This window comes from Lissotriton helveticus, chromosome 10 (assembly GCF_964261635.1).
Source record: "Lissotriton helveticus chromosome 10, aLisHel1.1, whole genome shotgun sequence".
In the NCBI taxonomy this organism is placed as follows: Eukaryota; Metazoa; Chordata; class Amphibia; order Caudata; family Salamandridae; genus Lissotriton; species Lissotriton helveticus.
In genome coordinates, this window is record NC_136071.1 from 13,841,818 (window position 1) to 13,867,190 (window position 25,373).

Below are 25,373 nucleotides of genomic sequence, written 5' to 3' on the forward strand. Positions count from 1 at the left end.
GGACCAACTTAGACTTACTTGGGCTAGGATCTGGGGGACCCCCAGTACTGACCCGAAGTGGGCCTAACCTTGGAGTTAGGAGAGATAGATCTCTTTCTAGGGACTCCAATAGATCTCTGCACTCTAATGCCTCTTCTCAGGGGAGAAGGAATCCTCCACAGAGGAGATTTACTTCCCCTCAGAGAAGGGAGCATGAGGCTAGGATGAGACAAGCTGAACTGAGGATTGAAAGGGAAGAAATTGCCCTGGCCAAAGAGAAGCTTGCCCTGGCAAGAGAGCAGCAGATGAGTGGGCTAACTCCCACTGGTGGCAGCAATCTCCCAAGAGATAGAGAGAAGGGTTTAGATACTAAACACCTGACTAAAATAGTGCCCCCCTTTAAGCAAGGGGATGATATCCAGAAATGGATGGCTGCTCTGGAGAGGGCCTGCACTGTGCAGAACATTCCCCAGAGTCAGTGGGCAGCTATACTGTGGCTCTCCTTTGATGGTAAAGGTAGAGATAAGCTCCTCACTACAAGAGTGGAGGATGCTAACAATTACCAGGTCCTGAAGAATACACTGGTTGATGGGTTTGGTTTAACCACTGAGCAGTACAGGTTGCTGTTCAGAGACACCCAGAAAACTCAGTCTCAGGACTGGTCTGACTTTGTTGATTGTGCCACTAAGGCTTTGGAAGGCTGGCTACTGGGTAGTAAGGTTACTGATTTCAAGGGATTGTATAATCTAATTATGAGAGAGCAAGTCTTAAATAATTGTCAGAACCAGTTATTACACCAGCACCTGGTAGACTCTGATCTGACCTCTCCAGAAGAATTGGGTAAGAGGGCAGACAAATGGGTCAGAACCAGGATTAGGCCCAAGAACCAAGGTGGTGACCAGAAAAAGGAATCAACCAAGCCTCAAGAGAAGGGTGGGAATAAATCTACAGATCAAACCACATCAGGGCCCCAAAAATCCTCTGAGGGGGGTGGGTCCCAGAATCCTTCCAACAACCAGAAGAAACCTTATTGTTATCCCTGTAAACAGGTGGGTCATTTAAAAACTGACAGCAGTTGCCCAAAGAATAACAATAAGGAAAACATACCCCCAAGTAACATTCCCAAACCTCCTGTTACTACTAGTAGTAATCCCCCAGGTGGTGGGAGTGCCCCCAAGAATTTGGGTGCATTTACTTTGGGAGTTCCTGGGGACTCTGGCCTAACCAGGTCCCCTGACTTAGATACTCTTGTCTGTGAGACTGGCATGGGGTTTGCCAACTTCACAACTTGTCCCAACACTTTGGGCAGGTACAGACAGGAGCCCCTCATCAATGGTATAAAAGTTGAGGCCTATAGAGATACAGGGGCTAGCATCACTATGGTGACTGAGAGTCTAGTCCCCTCAAGGCAACTTTTACCTGGTGCCACATACCAGGTGACCAATATTGATGGAGTACAGAGAGATCATCCCATGGCAGTGGTCAATCTCAGCTGGGGAGGTGTCACTGGCCACAAGAGAGTGGCAGTGTCACCAAACTTGCCTGTAGATTGCCTACTGGGGAATGATTTAGAGCTCTCAGCCTGGGCTGAAGTAGAGCAAGAGACCCATTCTAGAATGGTGAACACCCATGGTAAGGTTAGTGGGGCAGTGGTAGCCACAGCCCCAGTCCAAGATGTCCTCCCTGAACAGGTCAGGAGGGTTGTGCCAGTCACAACCCCATCTCAGACAACTTCCTTCCCAGAACAGGTTGTCAAGGCTGTCATGGTAACAGCCCACACCCAAACTGAGCCCCCTCCTGAAAAGGTTGGGAGAGTTGTGATGGCCACAGCTCAAACTCAGACAGATGACAGTGTTGTGAAGCCTGAAACTATGGATCACTCCACTCAGACAGAGAGTATTGGGGAGGAAGAGAAATCTCCCTCCCACCAGACTTTAGGAAAGGATCAGCCTCCTCAGGGAACTGATCTGACCCCTTGTGAAGAAACTGCCACAGAGGTAGTCAGGCCTAGCCTGGCAGAACCCCTGATGTCAGTGGACCCTTCCAAGGTGGGACCCAGTCTGGAGCAGGTAACCTGCCCCTCTCTACCCTGCCTCAGTCAGCCCAGGGCTGTAGAGGTCAGGGAGGCCAGTGTTGGACCCCAAGGGGCCCCCTGTCCAAAAGAATTTCCCAATCAGCAGATTAAGGGCACTGAAGCTAGTAGACCTAGCCAAGTGAAAATAAGACACACTCCTGAGGGATCCCCCTTAAAATTAGTTAGGGACCTCCCACAGATGGACACTGTTGGGCACAGCCAAACTTGGGACCTGAGGGCCCCAGACCTGAACTGTCCCTCCAGTAAGCCAAACAGAGGGACCCAACCTCCAGCTGTAGGTAGCCAGAGGTTGACCCTGAGAGCCCAAAACAACTCAGTCTTGGAAAGAAAGGCCTATATGGTGGAAAATGATTGGAGGAAGCTGGGCCCAAAATTAGTGGAGCCTCACTTCAGTACTCCATTTCAGCACCAGCCTTTTTCTTTGACAAAACACACCACAGGTAGAGATTCCCTATGGTGGAGACCCTCAGACACCCTTAGGGTGAGGGATTGCTTAGTGGACCATGACATAGGGGGTAACCATGCCAGTGCTGGTACTTCCTTAAATGGCCACTTAGGCAATATAGGCTTACCTGGACAAGGATAGCCTTATCTCCTTTCGTTTGGGGGGGGGTTATGTAGGAAGGTTGACCCCTGACTATGGTTGCCCCCAACTTTTTGCCTGGTGTTTTGCTGGTTTTCTGACTTAGTTGACCGGGGGCCCTGCTATTCAGGACCCCAGGCCTACTGCTCTCTCTGTAAAATGGATTCCATGTACCTTAGGTACATATCTAAATTGGATACTGAGTCACCTTACCAGTCCCTGTACAGTGTACCTTAGGTACCCAGGGCATAGGTGTACCCAGGGCCTACCAGGGGCTGCAGCATGTATTATGCCACCCCTGGCTGGCCATCCAAATCTGACACAACTGGCTGCTTGACAGCTGGGGCAAGGTGGTGTAATCACCCTTTGCTTTAGATATAGTATACCTATATCTAACCCTAAAATGGACACACAGATCTCCTATCAGTCACTCCTATGGCAGGCCTTAACAATCCTGAAGGCAGAGTGCTTGGAATCGTGTGAGATGGTGCTCTGGCATGAGCTGGGCCTGTCTGCGGCTTTCGGGATCTATCCCTTAGCCGTTTCCATGATATCGCATACCATATACTCTTAAGTGCATTATAATCCTCGCGGTTATGTGCCAACTCTGGTATCGCTTTATCAAAACATGTCGAGTAAGGTGTCATACGACTTGGAATACTAACCCCTCGCCAATTCTGGCGACGGGGTTAGCATTCCACCCTTCTAGAGGGACACGACATGCCTGTAACCTATAACCCGGTTAAACGTCAGACAGAGCCTTAGCATCCCCAAAATGGATGCTGCCACCGAGACACAAGTCTGCCCTCCTGCTGCTGGGAGTCCTCCCAGAGCAGGAGATAAGGACAAAGGGTTTCCTGCCAGGGGCGGTGCCAGCACCGTCCCAGACAGGGTTTTGTGTATTGTAGGTAGGCAGGGCTTTAGAGGAAGGTGACTGCAAGTAGCACCCCGGTGCTCACTATGCATAGGCCGGCTTGAACCAGTTCCAGGGTCATTCCAGACCCTGTGCTGGGGAAAAGCCCGCCAAGGAAGTGGGTGTAACCACCCCCCTCCTAGTCCCACCCATAGGGCAGGACTTAGTCGCGTGCCAGCCCCTTTTTACAGGATAAAGGTAGAGACTGGCCCCCTTCCAAATCAGATCATCTTTGAATCCTGAAACTACTTTCTGCGAAAGGAACTCAAGACTTCTTCCTAAGATTTCTCCCTTGTGACTAAGGAGTAGTCACCCTGCATCCGCAGGCACCATCTAAGAACACTGCGGTCTGCTGTAAGTCCTTCCTCCGGAATCCGACTGCCCAGCTCGACGAGAACCGGCTTCCCTGGCACCTCTGACCTCTACCCACCTCTACAGCCCAGCTGAGAACCGTGGGTGCGACGAGACCTCAAGGGACCGGCCATCTGCAAGACTGCACGACTTCTTTCCAGCAAGCCCGCCGAGTATTCCACTGGTGAGTGCTTTGGGGTCCGAGAAGCCCCGACTCTGAGCAGCTCCAGCTCCGAAGTGCAGCCCCCCAGCATCTCCACGATCTGCGTGGGGCCCTTCTGCTTTCCGCTGCTCACCGCGTTGTTTGGCTACTAGCCCGTTGGCTTGTGGCCTTCCTGACGACGCCCGACGACATTTCTGCTGCTGGTCTGGTTGCTCCAGACTGGCCCTTGCTCCCTTCCAGAAGAGGAGCACCCCGGACCCTCCTGGTCCACTCAAGACGCCATTTTGAGTCCACCGCGTGGGCTTGAATTAGCCAAGGCTTGTTGCCCAATCCTGGGTAACTTCGACGCCAACGACTTCATCCTTCGTGGGACAGCTCGCACCTCCATCCTGGTCGCCGACAACGCCTCCTGGTCCGAGAGACTGCAGAGCCCAGCAGCGCCCACTCACCTGACTGCGGTGACTTCGCCCGGTGCCATCCTGGTGCCCACTTAATCACTGGCTAGTGATTCAAGAACTTGGTCCCCTCTGCTTTCAGGTTTTCTTCTTCCTTGATCCAGGCTTGGATCCATCGAACTTTCCTTCACTGGTCGCCTGCCAGCAACTTCTTCCTTCCAGGCTCCTGGTCCGGCAACGAGATCCCCGACGTCTTTTCAGACCTATGCAGCTGCAGCCCCTGGGCTAGGTAACTTCGGCACTTCGGTGTCCCAGCATAGCCTCACTATCCTAGGGTCAGGATCCACTGTCGTTTTCTTCCCACCAGGTCGGGTTCGCCCGTGAACACTAACTTTGTGAATTCTAGCTTCCATAGACTTTGTCCCGCATCCCGCGTGAGAGTGCACACTCTGCACCCGAGTCCCCTGGGCCTCCTAGTAGTAATCTAACGATTCCCTAGTCCAGTCCTAGCGATTCCAAAGCCTATTAGAACTGTTACTTACCTGCTAGTAATTCGCATTCCACTTTTAGCGTATATGGTTTTTCGTGCCCCTCGGGCATTTGTGTAACGTGCTAACTTAAAAGTATTTTCGTAAGAGTTTTGTTGTGTGCTTAGCACCCTGTCCTCATAAAGAGTACAGGGTTGTTGTGATTCTAATAAATACATTGTTTATTTTCATAACACTTGTGTGGTGTCCTTTCACTGGGTGTTCAAGGGGTAATGTGATGGTAAAACAGCTGGCTTAACACGCCCTCTAGAGTCTTAGCCTTAGACTGCTCGTATCCATGCTACTAGGATAGCGGGTCTATAAGGTTGACTTACAACCAATCATCAATAAGGGTTGTTTGGACTGATATATAGTGATCACTAGAATAGTGAACACTGCACATCAGGCCAACTTCTCACACTTAGCAAATCAGTGGACACAGGCTCAGGGACAATTGACAGACCTAGTGTTGGTTACCAGTCGGGCATACGACTCTCTGCATTGGTGGACTCCACACAACCTTTGCAAGGGCCGACTGTTCCAGGAGCCAGTGCCACAAATTATCCTGACAACGGACGCATCTCTCCAGGGATGGGGAGCTCATCTGCTCACTTACACAGTGCACGGACTATGGACGACGCAGCAACAGAAGATGCACATCAACTATCTGGAACTGATGGCAATCTTCATGGCGCTCAAGTCCTTCATTGTACATCTGTGCAACAAGGTAGTGTTAGTCCGGACGGACAACATGACCGCGATGTACTACATTCAAAAACAGGGGGGCACCCACTCGCCACAGCTGTCTCATCTGGCTCAGGGCATGTGGAAGTGGGCCATTCAGAGGAACATTTTCCTCATGGCGGAACACCTCCCGGGCAAGGACAATCAGATGGCGGATCTGCTCAGCAGATACAGCCATCAAATGCACGAGTGGGAGTTACACCCATCTGTACTCCACCCGTACTTCCAGCAGTGGGGTCATCCAGAGATAGACCTGTTTGCCACAAAAGAAAACGCAAAATGCCAACACTTTGCCGCCAGGTTCCCTCACCCACAGTCGCAGGGCAATGCGATATGGATGAACTGGTCAGGCAAATTTGCGTACGCTTTTCCACCAGCCCCTCTGATACCGCTGGTCGCGAGAAAGCTAAGGCAGCACGCGATGACTCTCATCCTAGTTGCTCCAACGTGGGCGCGCCAAGCATGGTACACCACGTTCCTCGAACTCTCAGTGGTGCCGCATCAAAGACTGCGCCTCACGCCCAGTCTTTTGACGCAGAACCATGGAGAAATTCAGCATCCAGATCCGCAACAGCTCAACCTGGCAATCTGGCTCCTGAAGTCCTAGAGTTTGGCTACCTTAACCTGCCTCCGGAATGCATGGACATCATCAAGGAGGCTAGGAAGCCGACTACCAGAGCATGCTATGCTGCGAAATGGAAGCGTTTTGTCATTTACTGTACAGCCAATGACGTCAACCCGCTTGATGCATCTATCCCTAACATCATTTGCTATCTGTTGCATCTTTACAAGTGCAATCTAGCGTACACTTCCATTCGGATACATCTATCCGCCATAGCGGCTTATCTTCAGAACAGGCAGCATCTCTCTGTCTTCAGAGTGCCTGCCATTAAGGCTTTCCTTGAAGGTCTGAAGCGAGTCATTCCCCCAAGAACACCACCAGCTCCGGTGTGGAACCTCAATGTGGTCCTCACCAGACTAATGGGACCACCTTTTGAGCCACTGCACTCGTGTGAACTCCAGTTCCTAACGTGGAAAGTAGCTTTCCTAATCGCTATCACGTCGCTACGGCGTGTTAGTGAGCTGCAAGCGCTCACAATCCAAGAGCCATTCATTCAGATTCATCCAAATAGGGTAGTGCTACGTACTAACCCCAAATTCCTTCCGAAGGTGGTGTCACAGTTTCATCTCAACCAAACTATTGACTTACCGGCATTCTTCCAAAACCCACAAACGGTGGCGGAAAGAATGCTCCATACGTTAGACGTACGGAGGGCGTTGATGTACTACATGGACAGGACACAACCCTTTAGAAAGACAAAACAACTTTTTGTTGCCTTCGCACCACAACACAAAGGCAACCCTATTTCCAAAGCAGGAATAGCCAGGTGGATTGTTAAGTGCATCCAAATATGTTATCAAAAGGCCAAGCGCACTTTAACGATACCCCCAAGGGCGCACTCCACACGCAAACTGGGGGCATCCATGGCTTTCCTGGGAAACATTCCTTTAGAAGATATTTGCAGAGCAGCCACGTGGGTTACACCACATACCTTTACAAAACACTACTGTGTTGACGTACATTCCAAGCAGCAAGCTGCTGTAGGACAGGCTGTTCTCAAGACACTCTTTCAGGTTTCTGCAGCTGGCACGGGCAACCGCCGCTAATGGAGGGACTGCTATGTATTCTATGCTAAGATATGAATTTAGCAGCCCACATGCCTCGAACTGAATATGCTACTTACCAGTATGCATCTGTTCTTGGCATGTAGGGCTGCTAACATTCATATCGCCCACCCTCCTCCCCGGTGCCTGTCGCAGCTGCAGATATACTATTGTATTCACTTATTAGCATGGACATCCTTTACACTTTTCACTCCATCTTCTGCCACAATGGCGAAAAACAATCTGGGGATGGAGCCGATGCCCATGCGCACTGTAGTCCAGGGGAGGAGCCACCTATCTCAGGATACTTCGAAGACTCTTCCAGGACAACAATGTGCGATCATCCGGACCCAACACTAGGCGGCGATCTAATGCTAAGATATGAATGTTAGCAGCCCTACATGCCAAGAACAGATGCATACTGGTAAGTAGCATATTCAATTTATTTCTAACAAGTCTACCCTGAACTCTTTATGAGTCAGGGAGCTAAGCACAATACAAAACTCTTAAGAAAATACTTTAAGTCGCACAATTTACACAAATGCCCGAGGGGCACGAAAAACCATATATTACAAAAGTGGAATGCGAATTACTAGCAGGTAAGTAACTATTCTCATAGACTTTAGAAACGCTAGTCCTACAATGCTAAACACTTAGATTAGTTGCAGGAGGCCTGTGGACGTCGTGTGCAGAGTGGGAACTCTCACGCGTAAGGCGGGAAAAAGTCTATGGAAGCTAGTAAAGACAAAGTTACTGTTCTCGGGCGAACCCGACTAGGTGGGTCGAAAACGGGAGTGGATCCGAACACTTAGGGTGTTGGACTATGCTGGAGCACCGGAGTACTCAGGTTACCTAGCCCAGGGGCTGCGGCTGCATAGGGTTGAAGTTGCGTCGGAAACCCACGTTGAAGATCCAGGAGCCTGAAGAAAGAGTTGCTGGCAGGCGGCCAGTGAAGAAAGTTTGTGGTGATCCAAGCCTGGATCAGGGAAGAAGAAAACCTGAAAGCAGAGGGGACCAAGTTCTGAATCACTAGCCAGTGATTAAGTGGGCACCAGGATGGCACCGGGCGAAGTGACCGCAGTCAGGTGAGTGGGCGCTGCTGGGCTCTGCAGTCTCTCGGACCAGGAGGCGTTGTCGGCGACCAGGATGGAGGTGCGAGCTGTCCCACGAAGGTTCTTGCTGTCGACGTCGCTGGACCCAGGATTGGGCAACAAGTCTTGGCAAATGCAAGGCCCACGCGGTGGACCTAAAATGGCGTCTTGAGTGGACCAGGAGGGTCCAGGGTGCTCCTCCGATGGAGGGGAGCACGGGCTAGTCTGGAGCAACCAGACCAGCAGTGTTGTCGTGGAGCGTCGTGAGGGGGCCACTAGCCAACGGGCAAGCGACCTGGACAACGCGGTGAGCAGCAGAAAGCAGAAGGGCCCCACGCCGATCTCGTGGATGCAGGGGGGCTGGACTTCGGTGCTGGAGCTGCTCAGGGTCGGGGCTTCTCTTACCCCAAGGCACTCGGTCGAGGGTCACTCAGGCGTCGTGCTGGACAAGCGTCGTGCAGTTCTGAAGATGGCCGGTCCCTCGAGGTCTCGTCACACCCACGGATCACAGCTGGGCTGATGATGCAGGTTGAGGTCAGAGGTGCCAGGGAAGCCGGTTCTCGTCGTGCTGGAGCAGTCTTGATCCGAAGGAGAGACTGGCAACAAACCGCGATGCTTGGTTGGTGCCTGCTGCTGCAGGGTGACTACTCCTTAGTCACAAGGGAGAAATCTTGAGAAGAGTCTTGAGTTCCTTTCGTGGAAAGTTGGTTCAGGATTCAAAGATGATCTGATTTGGAAGGGGGCCAGTTCCTACCTTTATCCTGCAAAAAGGGGCTGGCACGCGACTAAGTCCTGCCCTATGGGTGGGACTAGGAGGGGGGTGGTTACACCCCTCTCCTTTGGCGGGCTTTCCCCAGGCCAGGGGCTGGAGTGCCCCTGGAACTGGTTTCAGCCGGCCTATGCACAGTGAGCACCGGGGTGCCACTTGCAGTCACCTTCCTCTAAAGCCCTGCCTACCTAGGATACACAAAATCCTGTCTGGGACGGTGCTGGCACCGCCCCTGGCAGGAAACCCTTTGTCCTTGCCTCCTGGGCTGGGAGGACTCCCAGCAGCAGGAGGGCAGACTTGTGTCTCGGTGGCAGCATCCATTTTGTGGAGCTAAGGCTATGTCTGACTTTAACCGGGTTACAGGTTACATACATGTCGTGTCCCTCTAGAAGGGTGGAATGCTAACCCCGTCGCCAGAATTGGCGAGGGGTTAGTATTCCAATTCGTATGACACCTTACTCGACATGTTTTGATAAAGCGATACCAGAGTTGGCACATAACCGCGAGGATTATAATGCACTTAAGAGTATATGGTATGGGAGGAGCCTAGCCTGCAAACATGATGGCCGCCTAAACCCTTGGCTCCGCTGCCCCGCTTGTCTTCCCTCCGTACCGTTGCTCATCCTGTACTTTATCCGGTCTTCTTGATACGGTATCGGATTCGGGAAGTGATGCTGATTCCAGCGGTGTGCCCCCCGATGTGCTCCCTGCAACAGGACTGATTGAACGTCCCTGTTTCTTTTCCGGTGTTAATGGCGGCGACCGGGTCTTTGTTCTCGGAGCCGGCTGGCCCCGACCGCCACAACAGCGGCCACTGACGGCAGAGCGGAGTCGACCGGCGGATAGCGGCGGCCGCTTAGAGTTCTCCGCAGCAGCGCGCTTTCATTCCTTTTCACCTCCACACTTGCTCGATCTTGCAGCTGCCAGTGCTACATTTGTATCCTTACCCCTGGCCGACTTTGGGTGCCTTTCAGTCTCCGGAGCGGTGAAGGTGGCCATTTTGAACCGAGCGCTCGGCGACTATACCTGGTGGCCTGACCAACTACTGAGGGTGCTTACGACTGCCGACATCGCACAATGTCCGTGTGCCGAGTCGGTATGGAATGTGCTGCCCATGTCCCCGCGACCTGGCTGTGCTTGTCGGGGCGCCCATGGGACGACGGACTGCTGGAAGGGGATGCCGGCGTACGGACTCGAGGACTGCCCCTAGTCGTCGAGCCCTGTGTGCAAGGAGCTTCATCATCCTCATCTCCGGAGGTGCCCCTTAAGATCACCGAGATTCTGGGCGCCCTGGTTGCCTTACGAGCTGCTTGGTGTGGTCATGCCCGGGACCTGGGAGGCCGATTAGATGCCATTTTGTCCACGCCATCCTTAACTGGCCGAGCTGGAGATCGCGTGCAGAGCGCTTCGCCACACCCTGGGCCCGATTACGGTGAGCTGTCTATCCAGAGGTACATGGAGACGCTGGGGGTGCGAGAGCTGGATACCGCTGCGACTCTATCTGCTACAGCGGTGGAGAGCTGTGAGACTCCTGGACTGGCGCAGCTGCTGGGGAGTCGCCTTTGGGCGCCATGTCCTGCAACTTCTTCGGGATCTGCTGGCGATTCTTCCTATTGTGTCCTGGGCGCGCTGCTTCTACTTCAACTGTTTAACTTTGGAGGACTGCTATTGCGCACCGCCCTTCTTTGTACACCGGTGGCCCGCATGGCTTTGTGTTGGACAGTTCTTTGTGGACGGCGCCCTGTCCTGCCGTGGTCCTTGCAGCTGTTTACCTCATTCTGGGGGGCTGTTTTATTGTTGCTTCTCGTTGGCACGCTGGATCGTCAGGGACAAGGTTGAAAATGATTTTAAATTTTGCTTACTGTTGTTTGCTTTGCTGGGACTGTGATGGGTAGACGGGGGAGCTGGATGTTGGTTATGCTTCAATTTGGGGTCGGGGGTAGGGCGGCCGAGAATATCCTGACGGGCTGTTTAGGACACATAAATTTGGCCCTCCTCCGGTTTTATATGTATACTTTTTCTTCCTTTCTCTTCTTTCTTTATTTCGGGTACTCTTTATTGGGCGACAGGCACGCTGCTAGGGGGGGTAGGCCGTAGCCTCTGCATGTGTGCTGGGTGGGGGGTAGGGGGGGGGGCTTTGTTTTGTCCGTTTTAGTTCCTATGGGCCTTATTTTTCTTTCTTTATTCTCCAATTCCTTTCCTTTTTCCTTTTTCTTTTGTCAATGGTGTGGGTCGGGTAGGGGTGGGTAGCGATCGGCACACGACATGCTAGGCGATTATCAATCCTTTTCAGATATCACTGTGCCGCCATTTTGCTTCTGTTTTAATGCTCGCTGGATTTCTTTGATGGACGTTGCCCACCTTTGTTTTGAATGTATAGTGAGAACTTTGATCCTTTCTAACGTTTATTATTACATATGCTTTATGAACATTATAAAATTAAACCTTAATTTCTCCTGCTTCTCGGTAGTGTAAATGCTTCCATGTAACCTAGGTTGCCTGTATTTGGATTTTTGTTGCTACTGAGTTGCCATATTGCTTGCTACGGTGCTCCGAATGATGTCGAGGCCGGCCGGATGGTTGTAGGCCCGTAATTGTTTATGATTCTGTGCAATAAAGGTTTTAAAAAAAAAAAAGAGTATATGGTATGCGATATCATGGAAACGGCTAAGGGATGGATCCCGAAAGCCGCAGACAGGCCCAGCTCATGCCAGAGCACCATCTCACACGATTCCAAGCACTCTGCCTTCAGGATTGTTAAGGCCTGCCATAGGAGTGACTGATAGGAGATCTGTGTGTCCATTTTAGGGTTAGATATAGGAATACTATATCTACAGCAAGAGGTGATTACACCACCTTGCCCCAGCTGTCGTGCATCCAGTTGTGTCAGCTTTGGATGGCCAGCCAGGGGTGGCATAATACATGCTGCAGCCCCTGGTAGGCCCTGGGTACACCTATGCCCTGGGTACCTAAGGTACACTGTACAGGGACTGATAAGGTGACTCAGTATCCAATTAGATATGTACCTAGGGTACATGGAATCCATTTTACAGAGAGAGCAGTAGGCCTGGGGTCCTGAATAGCAGGGCCCCAGGTCAACTAAGTCAGAAAACCAGCAAAACACCAGGCAAAAAGTTGGGGGCAACCATAGTCAGGGATCTACCTTCCTACAATCAGTACACAGTACTGCCAGTCGGGCTGAAATCTGCGCCCAGAACATTCTCGAAGTGCATGGCAGTGGTAGCTGCACACCTGAGGAAAAACGAGGTGTTTGTCTACCCGTACCTGGACGATTGGTTGATCAAGGCCTCCTTCTCGGAAGCTCAAGCACACTTCCAGAAGACGTGCATTCTCTTGAACAAGCTGGGGTTGCACATCAACATGTCCAAGTCTGTCCCGACTCCGGTCCAGAGCCTCCATCAATACGCTGTCAGCAAGCGTGTCTCCTTCAGAGGAGAGACGTTTATCACTCCTTCGGAAGGCTCAGGCTCTTATGACCGCTCCATCTACAACAGTGAGGACGGTGTCTTCTCTACTGGGGTCGATGGGCTCTTGTATCTTCCTCACGCCACACGCACGGCTGCAAATGAGACCTTTGCAGGGGTGCTTGGAGGATCAGTGGGATCAGAGGAAAGGATCTTGGGACGACAAGATACGACTGTCTCTGCATGCTCTTCAGTCTGTGAAGTGGTGGTGTTCAGCGGAGAATCTCCTCAGGGGGGATCCCTTTCACAAGGACATTCCCACACAGACTATCGTGACGGATGCGTCTCTCCAAGGCTGGGGAGCGTATTCCGGAGAACTTACAGATACAAGGAACGTGGTCCCCGATGGAGTCCACGTATCACATCAATTTCCTGGAACTCAGAGCTTTTCACTTGGCACTGAAGGCGTTTCTTCCGTCCCTCCAGACCAACTCTCTGCTTGTACAGACGGACAATACGACCACGATGTATTACCTCAACAAGCAGGGGGGTTCGAGATCGCGCACTCTGTCGCAGGAGGCGCAGGCAATCTGGCGCTGGCTTCTAGCCAGAGGACTGACGATAACGGCTACCCATCTGCCAGGTGTGCAGAATGTTCAGGCAGACTGATTCAGGAAAACCACACATGGGTCATAAACGACGAAGTACTAGGAGAAGTCTTCGGAAGGTGGGGGACTCCAGACGTAGATCTGTACTCCACCGCCGGAAACAGCGAATGCCGAGACTTCGCCTCCAGGTACTACCAGCCGGGGACGCTGGGGAATGCGTTATGGATCGACTGGTCGAACAGCTTTCTGTACGCTTCTTTACCCATTCCCCTGATTCCAGCGGTGCTCATCAAGCTGTCCCAGTCCAGGGCGCGGATAATCCTGTTTGCCCCGGAATGGCCCAGGCAGTGGTGGTTCACGGACCTGCTTCGCCGGTCTCTCCTTCCTCACATACGGCTGCCGTGCAGGCCGGACCTTCTCACGAAGTTCGGGGGGCAGATGTTGCACCCCAACCTCTCGTCTTTGAGTTTGGCGGCATGGCTCCTGAGATAGTGCAATATGGCCATTTGAATCTACCAGAAGATTGTATGGACATACTGAAGGAATCTAAGCGACCTTCCACTCGGACTTCTTACGCTTAAGAGTGGTAGAGGTTTCGCATTTGGTGCAAGTCCAAGGATTATGACCCAACGACGTGTAAGGAAGATGTCATCCTTCCGTATCTTCTACACCTGGCGCAGTCTGGCCTTAATGTCCATTCCATTAAGGTTCATCTTGCTGCGCTGACTGCCTACAGGAAATGCCCTTCACAGACTTCCTTCTTCCAGATCCCTGTGATCAAAGATTTTTGGAAGGCTTGAAGAAAGTGTTACCTCCTGTCCGGCTTCCTTCGCCTTCATGGGAATTAAACGTGGTGCTGTCCAGATTGATGAAGGAGCCTTTTGAACCTATTCATAAGGCTTCGTTGCAGCACCTGTCCTGGAAGGCGGCGTTCCTTGTGGCCATTACATCGGCCCGCAGGGTGAGTGAAACTCAGGCGTTGTGTTGCCAAGAACCTTGTACTGTATTTCATGCTGCTAAGGTTGTTATGCATACTCACCCTAAATTTCTTCCAAAGGTTATATCTGACTTTCATGTTAACCAGACTATAACTTTACCTACGTTTTGCTCAGAATCCTTCACCTCCAGCGGAAAGATCTCTGCATTCCCTGGATGTTAGGAGGGTGTTGAAATTTAATCTGGATAAAACCAAGGATATTCGTAGGTCAGACCAATTGTTTATCAATTATGGATCAGTCAGGATGGGTCTTGCTACCTCTAAACAGTTCATCTCGAGGTGGATTTTGTCCTGCATACAGTTGTGTTACCAAAAGGCTAATAAGACCTTAGGGGGTAAACCTAAGGCTCATTCCACCAGGGGCAAAGCTGCCACGACTGCTTTGCTCCGTAATGTTCCAATTGCAGAAATCTGCAAGGCGGCCACTTGGAAGTCGGTCCATACCTTTCCTAAGCATTACTGCCTGGACACTGATGCCAGGGCAGACGCTCAGTTTGGGCAGGCTTCGCTGCGACATCTGTTCGCACTGTAGTGGTGTTATTTCTTTGTTCTCCACCGCCGCTTTGGTGTGGGGATGGGCTTGCCATTCTATTCACTAGATAATGACTATACACAGAGATCCCCTACTACAGAAGGAGTCGTTTCTGTCCTGTAACTCCAGTTCTGTAGTAGGGGTATCTCTGTTATAGTCATAAGCGCCCGTCCTCCTCCCCGGTGGAGAGAGATATTCATGTCAGGAATGCTACAGGTCTGGCGTGTTACGCCTTCAAAAAGAACTGAAAGTAAAAGGGACCTGCAGTGCATTCTGGGATACTGTGAAGTTCTGGAAAGTTCTCTTAAAGGCACAGTATCCTGTTTTGAGCCATATAATGGCTGCCTATGGGGCTTGTCTGTCCACTTCTTCCTCTCTATCATTCCAGAGGGTTTTGCTGTTAAAGGCAGGGTTTTCTCTGTAGAAAACCCTGGACAGGCTGTGCTGTTTGTGGATTTTGGTGGAATTTCTAGTTGAAGTACTGGACAGTGTAGCCTGTGGATATAGGCTGCATTATCTGTCTTTACATTCTCTCAAGTGTCTGTGCAGTTCTGCATGTTTTGACAACTTAAGAGATTATTTTTGATTGCTCCGGGGTCCGCGCACATGGGCGGGACTATTCACTAGATTATGACGATAACAGAGATACCCCTACTACAGAACTGGAGTTACAGGACAGAAACTACTCCATTTTGATAATCAAAACAATTGGCCTGGAGTTCGGTTCTTGAGTGTGTGAAACCTTTTGCTGACTGAGTGTGTACAACAAATGCTTTACACTGTCCTCTGATACTGCCTTACTGCTCGAACAAGCTACCACTTTAGAGAGTGAGGTTATATCTAACTTTAGCCTCTGCCAAACCTCTGGGGACTGTGGACTTTGTGTACACTGTACTTTACTTTGGTGCAGTATATACAGAGCCACTTTCTTATTCGCACAACCACACCATATAATACTCCATTTCCTCACAAGCACCTATTCAAAAGGTGAGTAACCTGCGTCTAGAAGAATCCATGAGTAAAACAAGATAGTTCTCTCAGTAACGCTCTTCCTCCTAGAAGACTAGCCAGAGATTTCTCACTGACCGGCCCATCCTTCCTGCTCTGTGATTCAACTCTACCTCTTAAGAGCTGAAGTCTAGGAATCTGCACACTGATGTACTGAATTGATTTTGGGACTTCACGTCTGGCAGAGAGAACGCTCTCGAAAGAAACTAATGGCCGCACACTGGAGTAGCGCCTTTATAGGCCCGCGCATCACTTCCAGAATGGTGTCCCTATGGGATCCTCACTGCGCTACGTTCCTGCACACACATGTACTTCAAAAAAGTTTCTGGATCCAGTCCAGTATTCAGAAAGTACGTAATCTGCTGCTAGATAGTCTCTACCAGAAAGAACATTACCCATGGTAAGTAACTTGTTGATCTTCATTCTACTGATAACTCAGTTGTTATGAGCTTCTTCTTTCTCGTTCATGATCAATGATATGAATCTGGCAGTCCTGGCATTCATAGCAAGCTTCCAGTAGAAGGCCATAGGCTGAAAGGATCTTACTGCTAGAGTGCAAGCACTGTTGCCTCATGCGAGGCTACCTGCCTGCCATATCAATGTGCTTTGATTGCCAGCTTATGCATGACATGTTCTCCTTTCCGCAGGTGCTTACTTCACACTCTTGTTCGGAAGAAGGCTTGGAAGATGCTGCCAATGTCTTACTACAGCTATCCCGTGGAGACCCGACAACCCGGGACACGGTCTTAAAACTGCTTCTGAGTGGAGGCCGGCACCTAGGCTACACACTTTGCAAACAGATAGGTAAGCAGATGACTGCCTCCAGCACTCTTTGCACCCATCCATGTTGGTGCTGCCAGCTCTTACTTCCTTTACCTATATATTCAAAGTTATTCCTCACTGTCTATTCACCTCTCAGAGCTACCAGCCGTCACCTCTTTTACGATGGTAGCAGAGGTTGCAGTTCCTCATTTTGTATGCACCTTCCTGTCGCAGCTACCAGGCCTTTCATGCTAGATACCTGCATTTCTGCGATTCCTCTCTGTAGGAGTCTGGCTTCGTATATGGTGCATACGTATTTAAGTGAAGCACCTTGCACTAATCCAGGCAACCTTTATGGGGATTTTAGTGGTCTTCGATAATCGTAAAAATCTCTTAAAAGTGTTTGCTGTGGTGCGCAGCCTTCAGGCCTATCTTGCAGGTATGTTAAGCATCTTGTTTTGCCAGTTTAACCTTATGGTGTAAGTTCAATTAAAGAGAACCACAGTGTTTATATAAAAATAGTTCTATTTATTACACAACACTGACTAACACATTGGTATATCTCCTACCCGGATATATTAACACACTACACCAAAATATTTAAAATGCAATAAGGCAAGTAGCACAAAATACAGTGGTGGCCACGTGGAGACCTAACCATATACTAAGAAAGTGGAATGCAAACTGTAGAAGAGAACATGACTTTGACAAGAAGACCCAGAGGAGCCGGGGACACAAGGAACCACCCAAAGTAAGTACCCCACAGATGCTGTGTCGGAATACAGTTGCGTGACCCCTACAAATTCCCTTGGGTGACGGAATTTTTCGAGAGCCACCCCACCTGTGGATGCCCCGGGAACCAGGTTACGTACACCAGGGAAGCAAGTTGCATAGGGGTGAATAGATGTCGGAATCCTCCGTAGATGGCAATAGAAGACTTGGAAGAAAGCGCCTCTGGAGAAGGTGAAGTCCAATTTTATCCGAGGAGGAATTCTGGAAGTGAAAAACCTGCAAGCAGAAGGGACAGAGTCTATGCCGCTGAGGAGTGAGCCAGGAGGCACGGAAGAGCAATGCCTGCCGATGTCCGACTGTTCAGATGAGTGGATGGTGACCTTGTCGTTGCAGCTGTGAAGACCAAGTGACTGAGGAAGACCAGGAGCCATACACAAGCTGTCCCACATCAGATGTCGGTGACTAGGTGGTCAGGGTCTGGCAGGGGCACCAACAACCTTTGGTAGCCGCAACCGGCATGGAGAAGGAAGAAGGTGCAACTTTGAGACTAGCAAGGTGAAAGGGACTCCCTACAAGCAGGAGAGTCCGAGAAGGGCCTGAGCAAGCAGGGGAGCGCACCGGAGCAGGAGAACACCCTCGGGAAGACCCACAGGCTGAAGGCACAGGAGTCGCAAGAGGACCTCGAGCAACTCACCAAGAAGGAAGGCCAACTTTGCAGAGGATGCTTAGCTTGGAGGGAAGAGATGCTGGAGCTTCTTGTAGCCTGAAGATCTCTGGAGTGCAGAGCCAACAAGCCTTGGCAACGGCAAGTCAACACGGTGCACAGGTATTTGGTTCCAGCGATACCGACGAGGGGTACTGTCCTCAAAATTGCAGAGTACAAGTCAGGCCTCGAGAGAGTTGCAGAACCACCACCTGTGTTACTGGGCCTTGGAAAATCCATGGGACCACAGGAGTCTGCTTTGTAGCAGTGCCTGCAGATGAGTGACTCCTGTCCAAGGGAGATTACTTTGGGTGTCCTTGATGCCCACAGGTCTGTCAAAAGAACCTGGATGAAGCAGACACCGAAGAAGACCTGCAGAAAAGCGAGACCAGAAGCAGCAGGAGTCGCCTTTAATGCAGTCTCGGTTCCAGGTGAAGTCCAAGCTCCCAGACGGACAAAGAGTCGCATGGTTTCAGTCTTGAGCCTGGTCCTCCACGAATCTGAGGGCCCACCCACAGTTAAGTCCTTAAGTACCCTACGAGAAGGGTTAGTACAACTTGAGGGTTCCTCCCAGAGGAGGGGCTGGGCAGAGCGGAGCATACTCCCATCTCCAGTTTCACGCCAGCGCAGTAGCCAAGAGCTCCCTGAACTGGCTCAATCTGGAGTACGCAAGGAGGGCACCAAATGTGCCCTTCAAAGCTGTCTGGTGGCGCTGGCACAGTCCTGTCTCTAGAGGTGGTCACACCTCCCTGCAACAGGAAACCTATTGTCCTATCTGCCCCTGCTCAAGCTCAGCAGCAGGATGGCAAAATCATGTCTGTGGTCGGCGGCAGCACTAGCTTGCTGTCAGACCCTGAAAGGCTATTAGTGGGAGTACAGGATGGGTACCCCAAGGGACCCTTTCAGTACATGGCATCATACTTCCAACACTGGAATCGGTGTTTGGGTATGATTCCAACATGTTTGATACCAAACGTGACCGGGTTCGGTACAGCCATTATATATTTAGACATCTCGTAATGACTGATATCCACTATATGTATTAAAATGGCTGGCCACACTTACAAACCTGGAGAATTGACATTGGGGTTTGTAGGGTTGTCCTGCTGATGCAAGGGGCACCCTCCCACTTATAACCAAGCACCTTGCCCGAAAGACTGAGTTGGGGTGACTTATAGGTTTGAAGTATAGTAGCCTCAGCTATAAGGAAATTTATATCTGTTGAGAGCGGTGCAAACAGTAACTCCCCCAGGCTGCAATGGCAGGCCTGTAATCCGTTTCATTTCAGTCCCATGGGGGGCACAATACATGCTGCAGTCCATGGAAGACCCCTGGTGTATCTATGCCCTGGGTACCTTAGTACCATATACCAGGGTCTTACAAGGGTACACCAGTAGCCAATTGTGGATGTACCGAAGTACTTACCGTGGTCAACTTATGTAGAAAGGACGGTGACTGAGATTCTGATTAGCAGGATCTCAGTCAGACTAGGTCAAAAACATACTGACACCAAGCAAAAAGTTGGGGACTCCATGGAGGCAGATCCTACTTTCCTACACTCACATTCTGTCCGCCTCCTCACTCACTCTACTAATCCATGTATCTGAAAGAAAGTTAGTTATAGATTCCTTACCTTAGAATTACCCCCAGGTATTAGACTGGATCCGGAAAGTTTTTCGTCAGCAGTAACTGAGCTTCAGAGGTGGCGTCGGTCGGCTCCGCGTTAGCCGTGGTCGCCTGGATGACGCGCTGACATCAGTTTTCTTTTTCCGCACCAGCCAGCGCAGATCCAGAGAGCAGTAACTCAGTCGGGGCGACTAGGGCCCAAATGACAGCCTACTCCGCCATGCTGCAGGCTTCTTTGGCCCCTCCTCCACCTCCTGAGACGTCTGCGGATCCCTTGCCTCGAGCGGGGCGTTCCGCGGAGTCGTCGGCGGTTTCGGCTTCAGGTTGTAGTAGGTTGGTGTCGTCTAGGGGTAGTCCTATGGGGCTCTGCTCTTCGACCCGTGGCGTCCCTGCCTCTCCGCAAATCCCTTCGGGGCTCCCTGTTGCGTCGCCGGGACTCAGGGCGTGTCCCCCTCTGCCCTCTGAGCAGGCGGCTGCCTCACCAGAGGCCGAGCAGGCATCGTTTTGGCACCAGAGGCTTTCCTCCCCGGCGATGCCGCGGGTGAAGGCCCGGGGCCTGGGGTTCCTTCCCGCGTCTTGCTTGGTCCTCTCTGTGCTCTGCTGCCCCGAGCGAGGCCGAGCCGGCGCCTTTTCGGCGCTGTTCCTTACCCGCACTGGCTCCTACCCCGCCCAGTTGTCCGTAGGAGCACTTGGTGAAGGAGGTCGACTCGGCGGCGCCGATACCCACTCTGGCGCCGGTCGACATCGAGCCGGTAACTCCACAGAGCCGTGCCGGCGTCGGGTCCTTGACTCGTCTCCTGAGGTTCCTTCCTCTCCGGAAGTTTGTGAACTGTTGGTCTCTTCCTCTCCGGAGACGGGACGCCACATTGTTGCCTTTTCACCGGCATCCTCCAGGGAGGGCTCCTCACCGTCGCCGCGGCCAAAATCCTCGGACCCTCCTTTCCACGGCTCGCGTTTGGGTCTTCCACCGACTTGTCCGGGGATCCCCCATCATTCCGGGGCTGGCCACTTCCTCCTGCAGCTGGACTTGGGGACGGACGGTTCAGTTTGCAGCCGTCGCCCATGGAGGAATTGCGATCTTCCCCGCGACGCCCTATGAAGGCCAGTGTTGCTTTTGTTTGGGCTATTTCCACAGCCGCTTGCATTTTGCGAATGGGTGAACCTGTCACCCCATTCCCCAGATAATCTCCTCGAGGTTCTCCACCAGGGCTCTGCTTGACGGGAGTTGTTCCTTCCATTCGACGCTTCGCTCCACAATTCTCTTATGGGGGTTTGGGGGTGCCCTGCCACGGGTGATCTGTTGCCTCAGCCGCTCCTGCATCGCCACCGTCCTGCTCCGCACGACCCAGTCTGCCTTTCCTTCCACCCAAGGCTCTCTTCTGCGGACTGCCTTTCCATCCTTGCCTGTGGTGTTGTTTCCTCCGTCTCGGGAGGCCCAGTGGTTGGATTCATGGAGGGGTAACATCTTTGCTTCATCCAGTGCTGCTGCCTTGCGGGCGCTCAACACTCTGTCTCTCATGAGGATGCCCGTGTTGATCTACTGCACCATGTGTTGGATGGCAGTGATTTGGCCGTGTTTATTCTTCGTGCGGCCTTGGATGTTGCCGGTGCTCCTGGCCGTGCTATGGCCACTTCTGTGGCTCTCCGTCGCCATGCTTGGCTGCGGGATGCTGTTTTCCCTGAGAACATTAGGGAGCGTCTGGTTGACCTGCCCTTTTGAAGGGGTCCTTTTGTTTAATACTCATGCAGACTCCGCCATTCAGCGTCGCCTTGCAGGGCTCCGTCCTCCTCCTCCTCCTCCTCCTCCTCTCCCTCCGTAACCTGGCTTGTTGATCTTCCGGGGCTTGATGGGAGGTGTTATCCCACCTGCTCCTGGGCTCTGTTGTTTTGAGTGGCCCATATGTGTATATATATATGTTTTCTGTGGCTTGACGTGCCTTCGGGGTCCCTTGGTTGGTCCCTTTCTTCTGTTGGCTGCTGGTTCAACCCTTTTTGAAAGTGTGTATTTTTGGCTGATTGCTAAGCCGTATGTGGTTCTTACCGCAGGAATTTTTCCCTCAGAGTGGTTCCCATGTTTTCTTTGGGATCTGTCATACCCTAAGTGGGGTACTTGTAACTATTGTATAGCTCTGTCCTACGCGGGGGGGGGGGGGGGGGGGGGGGTTGGACTCCCCTTGTGGGCTCCTCGCCTTTCCTGGCATCGCTGTATATCTTTGTTCTTGTCGCGGTCTGTCGTTTCAGTGTCTGCTGCATCGTGGACCAGTTTTGGCCTGCCGTTTGCTGCGTTGTGCCGTGGTGTTCTGCCCTTTCTGTCCTACATTTGGAGCCTGTCCTCTGTCTGGTGTTCCAGGGGGAATAAGATTTCTGGTATTTTCCTGGGTTCTGGTGGACGGCTTGTCTGTCCTACGTTTTTTTTTCTCCTCCTCCTCTTCTGACTGGTTCCACTTCTTCGTGGGTCGGTTTATATCCGGAAAGATTTTCCCTTGTTCTGGATTTCCTTGGCCCTTGCCTTAGTCTTGTGCTCGGCGTGGCCTGGGCGCTTTCCTTAAATAGTACTTGCCAGCTGCAGTTGTGCACACATGCTCTTTCTGGTCCGTGACCAGCGGTCTTAGGGTGGGCCATTGTGCTCCTGCCTCTTGGTCTGCTGGAGCCTTGCAAGACTCCGTCTCTACTCACGCCTGCCTTTCTTGACTGTGGAGTCGTTCCTGCCTTGTCTGCGGCCTGGGGGCTGTGGCCAGTTCAGCTGTCCCTTTCACTGTGCGTGGGTGTTTTCCGGTGAGGGGCTTGCCTTCACTTCTACCTCTCCTCCTTAGAGTTTTAGGGTGATTCTTTCTTCCTCAGTACTCTTCTGCCGTTGTCTGTCCCTCTGGGGCTTTCTGGTGGATGTTCCTGGTACCTTCGCTGGGCACAAGGGTGTCTTGGCCTCCCCTCGCCTTTGCTTCCTTCTGCTTGGTGGGGGGGGGCTGAGCCGCCTTTCTTGTCCCCTCTACACGTCCCCTGCTGGGGCCATGTGTTCCTTCCTACTGAGAGGTTCTCTCGCAGGCCCTCATCCCTTCTGGGTACGGCTAGGGTATCTATTCTACGTTAAGGAATCTGTGGCTAGTAGTCTCTATCAGATGTACGAGTTACTTACCTTCGGTAACGATGTATCTGGTAGAGACAATTCTAGCCGCAGATTCCTTCACGACCCGCCCTTCCTCCCCGTTCTGCGAGGACCTCCAATTTGGTCTTCTGCACTCGCCTGCCTCCAGGTGTTTTTTTTTTTTGTTTTTTTTTGCGAGTGTCCTCTTTCACTTCCTCCCTAGTGGGATGCTTCGTTCTGTTGGTGTGATCGTCTCCTTCCTTTCTGGTGATTGGTTGGTGGGCTCATGGGTATTTCTGTGTCCCTGCACCCTGGTCTTCCAGTGTGGGGCCTACTCATGCTCTTCTCTATTTCATTGCTTGACATTTCTGACTCCTCTGCAGTCCTCTGAGTTGGGGTCTCTTGGGTGTGCCTCGGCCCTTAGCTTTTTGCAGGGGTCGCGTCTCTCCTTGCTGGTGTTGTCTTGGGGGTGCATTGTTGTTACTCTTCTGTTTTGGCCTTGTTGTGTCCTTCACTGTTTATAGATTGAGGTTGCAGGCCTCTTTGTCTGCTGTGACGGTTTTTCACATGCCTTTCTGCCTCCTGGGAGGATGTTGTATTTGCTTGCAGGGTTGCTTCGCAGTAGCGGTGTTCTGCTCTTCCCTTCTATGACTTTCGGTGCCACAGTGCCTGGCACTCTCCTGAATGGTGCTGTTCCTCACCATTTGCTCTTTCATTTCTGTTTATCTAATTTTTTCGCACACTGTTCCTATATTCTCAGTTTTCGTTTGTGATGGCTCCACGTTGTGGTGCGAAAAGTTCACCGAAGAAAACTGAAGTCAGCGGGGTGGGGCTTATATGACCTTGCTGTCACGCCCGCGGACAGCGTCAGGGCAGAGTCACGTGGTACCGACTCCGGCGCGCAGTTACAGTGGCAAAGAAAATTTTCCAGATCCAGTCATACACCTGGGGATAATTCTACGTTAAGGAATCTGCGGCTAGAATAGTCTTTACCAGATACATCGTTACCGAAGATAAGTAACCCGTACATTGTGTACTGTTTACACTTGGAATCTGTTGTTGGTCCACCTGTTCGCCTCGGAGGACACAGAAAAAATGGGTGGAACTGATGTCATCGCGCCGACGAGGCTCTCTTATGGCTTCGGTGACGTCTTGCGGAGTCACGAGCGGAGCCGTGGCATTGTGACGTCCTCGTCGGCGTGGAGAGCTAGGAAAAAATTCCACAGAATACTGGCGCAGGGGATATTCATAAGGTGAGGAATCCACAGGTAGATACTGTATCCACCTTAAAAAGTGTTACCGAAGGTACGTAACTTGTTCATCTGCATAATGGTCATGATCAATTTGCTTTTGTGGCTCATCATAGTCATGCGACATTTGTTTCCACCAATACCTTTGTGATGCTTCAGTGGGACGTTTGAACTTAATCTTCCAGTTTTTTTATGTGACCCCATTTTTGAGCTGCTGCACACTTGTGGTTGGATACGACCTGAGGTTGAAGACCATCTCATCACCATGAAATGCATGCTCTGTTCAAATCCACCTTACACTAATTTCTTCCTTGAAAGGTTGGGTTTGAGGCCCCAAACTTCTTTCTTCCGACAGTGTTTACTTCCTTTCATGTCAGCCAGGCATTCAACCTTTCGGCATTGTTTACTACACTTCGTCCCTCTAAGGAGGGAGAGAGACTCCCTCATTTAGATCTTAAATGGACATTGAGTTTCTATATTGATCGTACCAAGGTACCCCGAGTGGATACACAGCTTTTGTAAGGTTTTTGTGTGCAAAGAAAGGTGTAAAGCAGTGCAAACACAGACCACTGTGCACATAAATCTGCTTTGTGCTGGTGAAAAAACAGCTCCCAAAAGGCTTGTGTGCTTATTCAGAGACCCTACTAGTGCATCAGCACACGGAGTGCCTGTCCTGAACATATATGTCACGCAGCCAAGTGGGTTTCAGTGAACATGTTTGCGAGGCACTATTGCCTTGACAGTCCAGTCCATTGACCAAGGTGAGGAATCTTCGGTTAGAAGCATCCTCAGAAGGGCAAGTTACTTACCTTTAGTAATTGCACTTTCTGATAGAAGCTCTCTGTACACGCAGATACCTCACAACCTTCCCTCCATTCTCATTCTGTGCATGAATCATCTGCCCGACGTAATTAAGATTTTGGCACGATGTTGCCTACAATTTGTTTAAAGTTCTTCACGTCAAAGTATATGGAAGGAGAAATGTAAAAAAATTGACACCGCTGCACAGGTGGGGCTCCTGTCTGCAGCCTGCCACTGCCCTGGTGGTTCGAGATCACCATTGTGCCACAAAGCACCACCTGTCAGAGCGCAGGAGTAATTGAAGGGAGAATATCCCTATCCAGTCTGGTGTCTGGGATATTGTTAAGGTGAAGAGTCTGTGGTTAAAGTATCTACCAGAAAAAAGTGTTATCAAGGGAAAGTAAGTTATTCCTTTTAGATGTGAGCTCTGCCAAGTTTTGGAGATCTTAACAAACGAATCCACATCCGTAGCTTTCTAGGTCATACTCTGTGTCCTGAAGTATTGTTTGGCTGAAGGTCTTTTGTCTCCTAAGGGCCTCCGTGCTAATGCAACAATGGTCACAGCGGTTGCT

The 25,373-nt window shown here is 51.3% G+C and overlaps 1 protein-coding gene across 2 annotated transcripts in view; it reads left to right on the top strand.

Annotated features, from left to right (window-relative positions):
* Window positions 1-25,373, top strand: part of HUWE1 (HECT, UBA and WWE domain containing E3 ubiquitin protein ligase 1) — a 1,655,742-nt gene that overhangs the window by 1,540,310 nt on the left and 90,059 nt on the right. For both annotated transcript variants that reach the window (XM_078664564.1, XM_078664565.1), the window contains one exon: window positions 16,493-16,649. In XM_078664564.1, coding sequence (XP_078520690.1) covers window positions 16,493-16,649 — 157 coding nt within the window. The remainder of the gene's footprint in view (window positions 1-16,492; window positions 16,650-25,373) is intronic.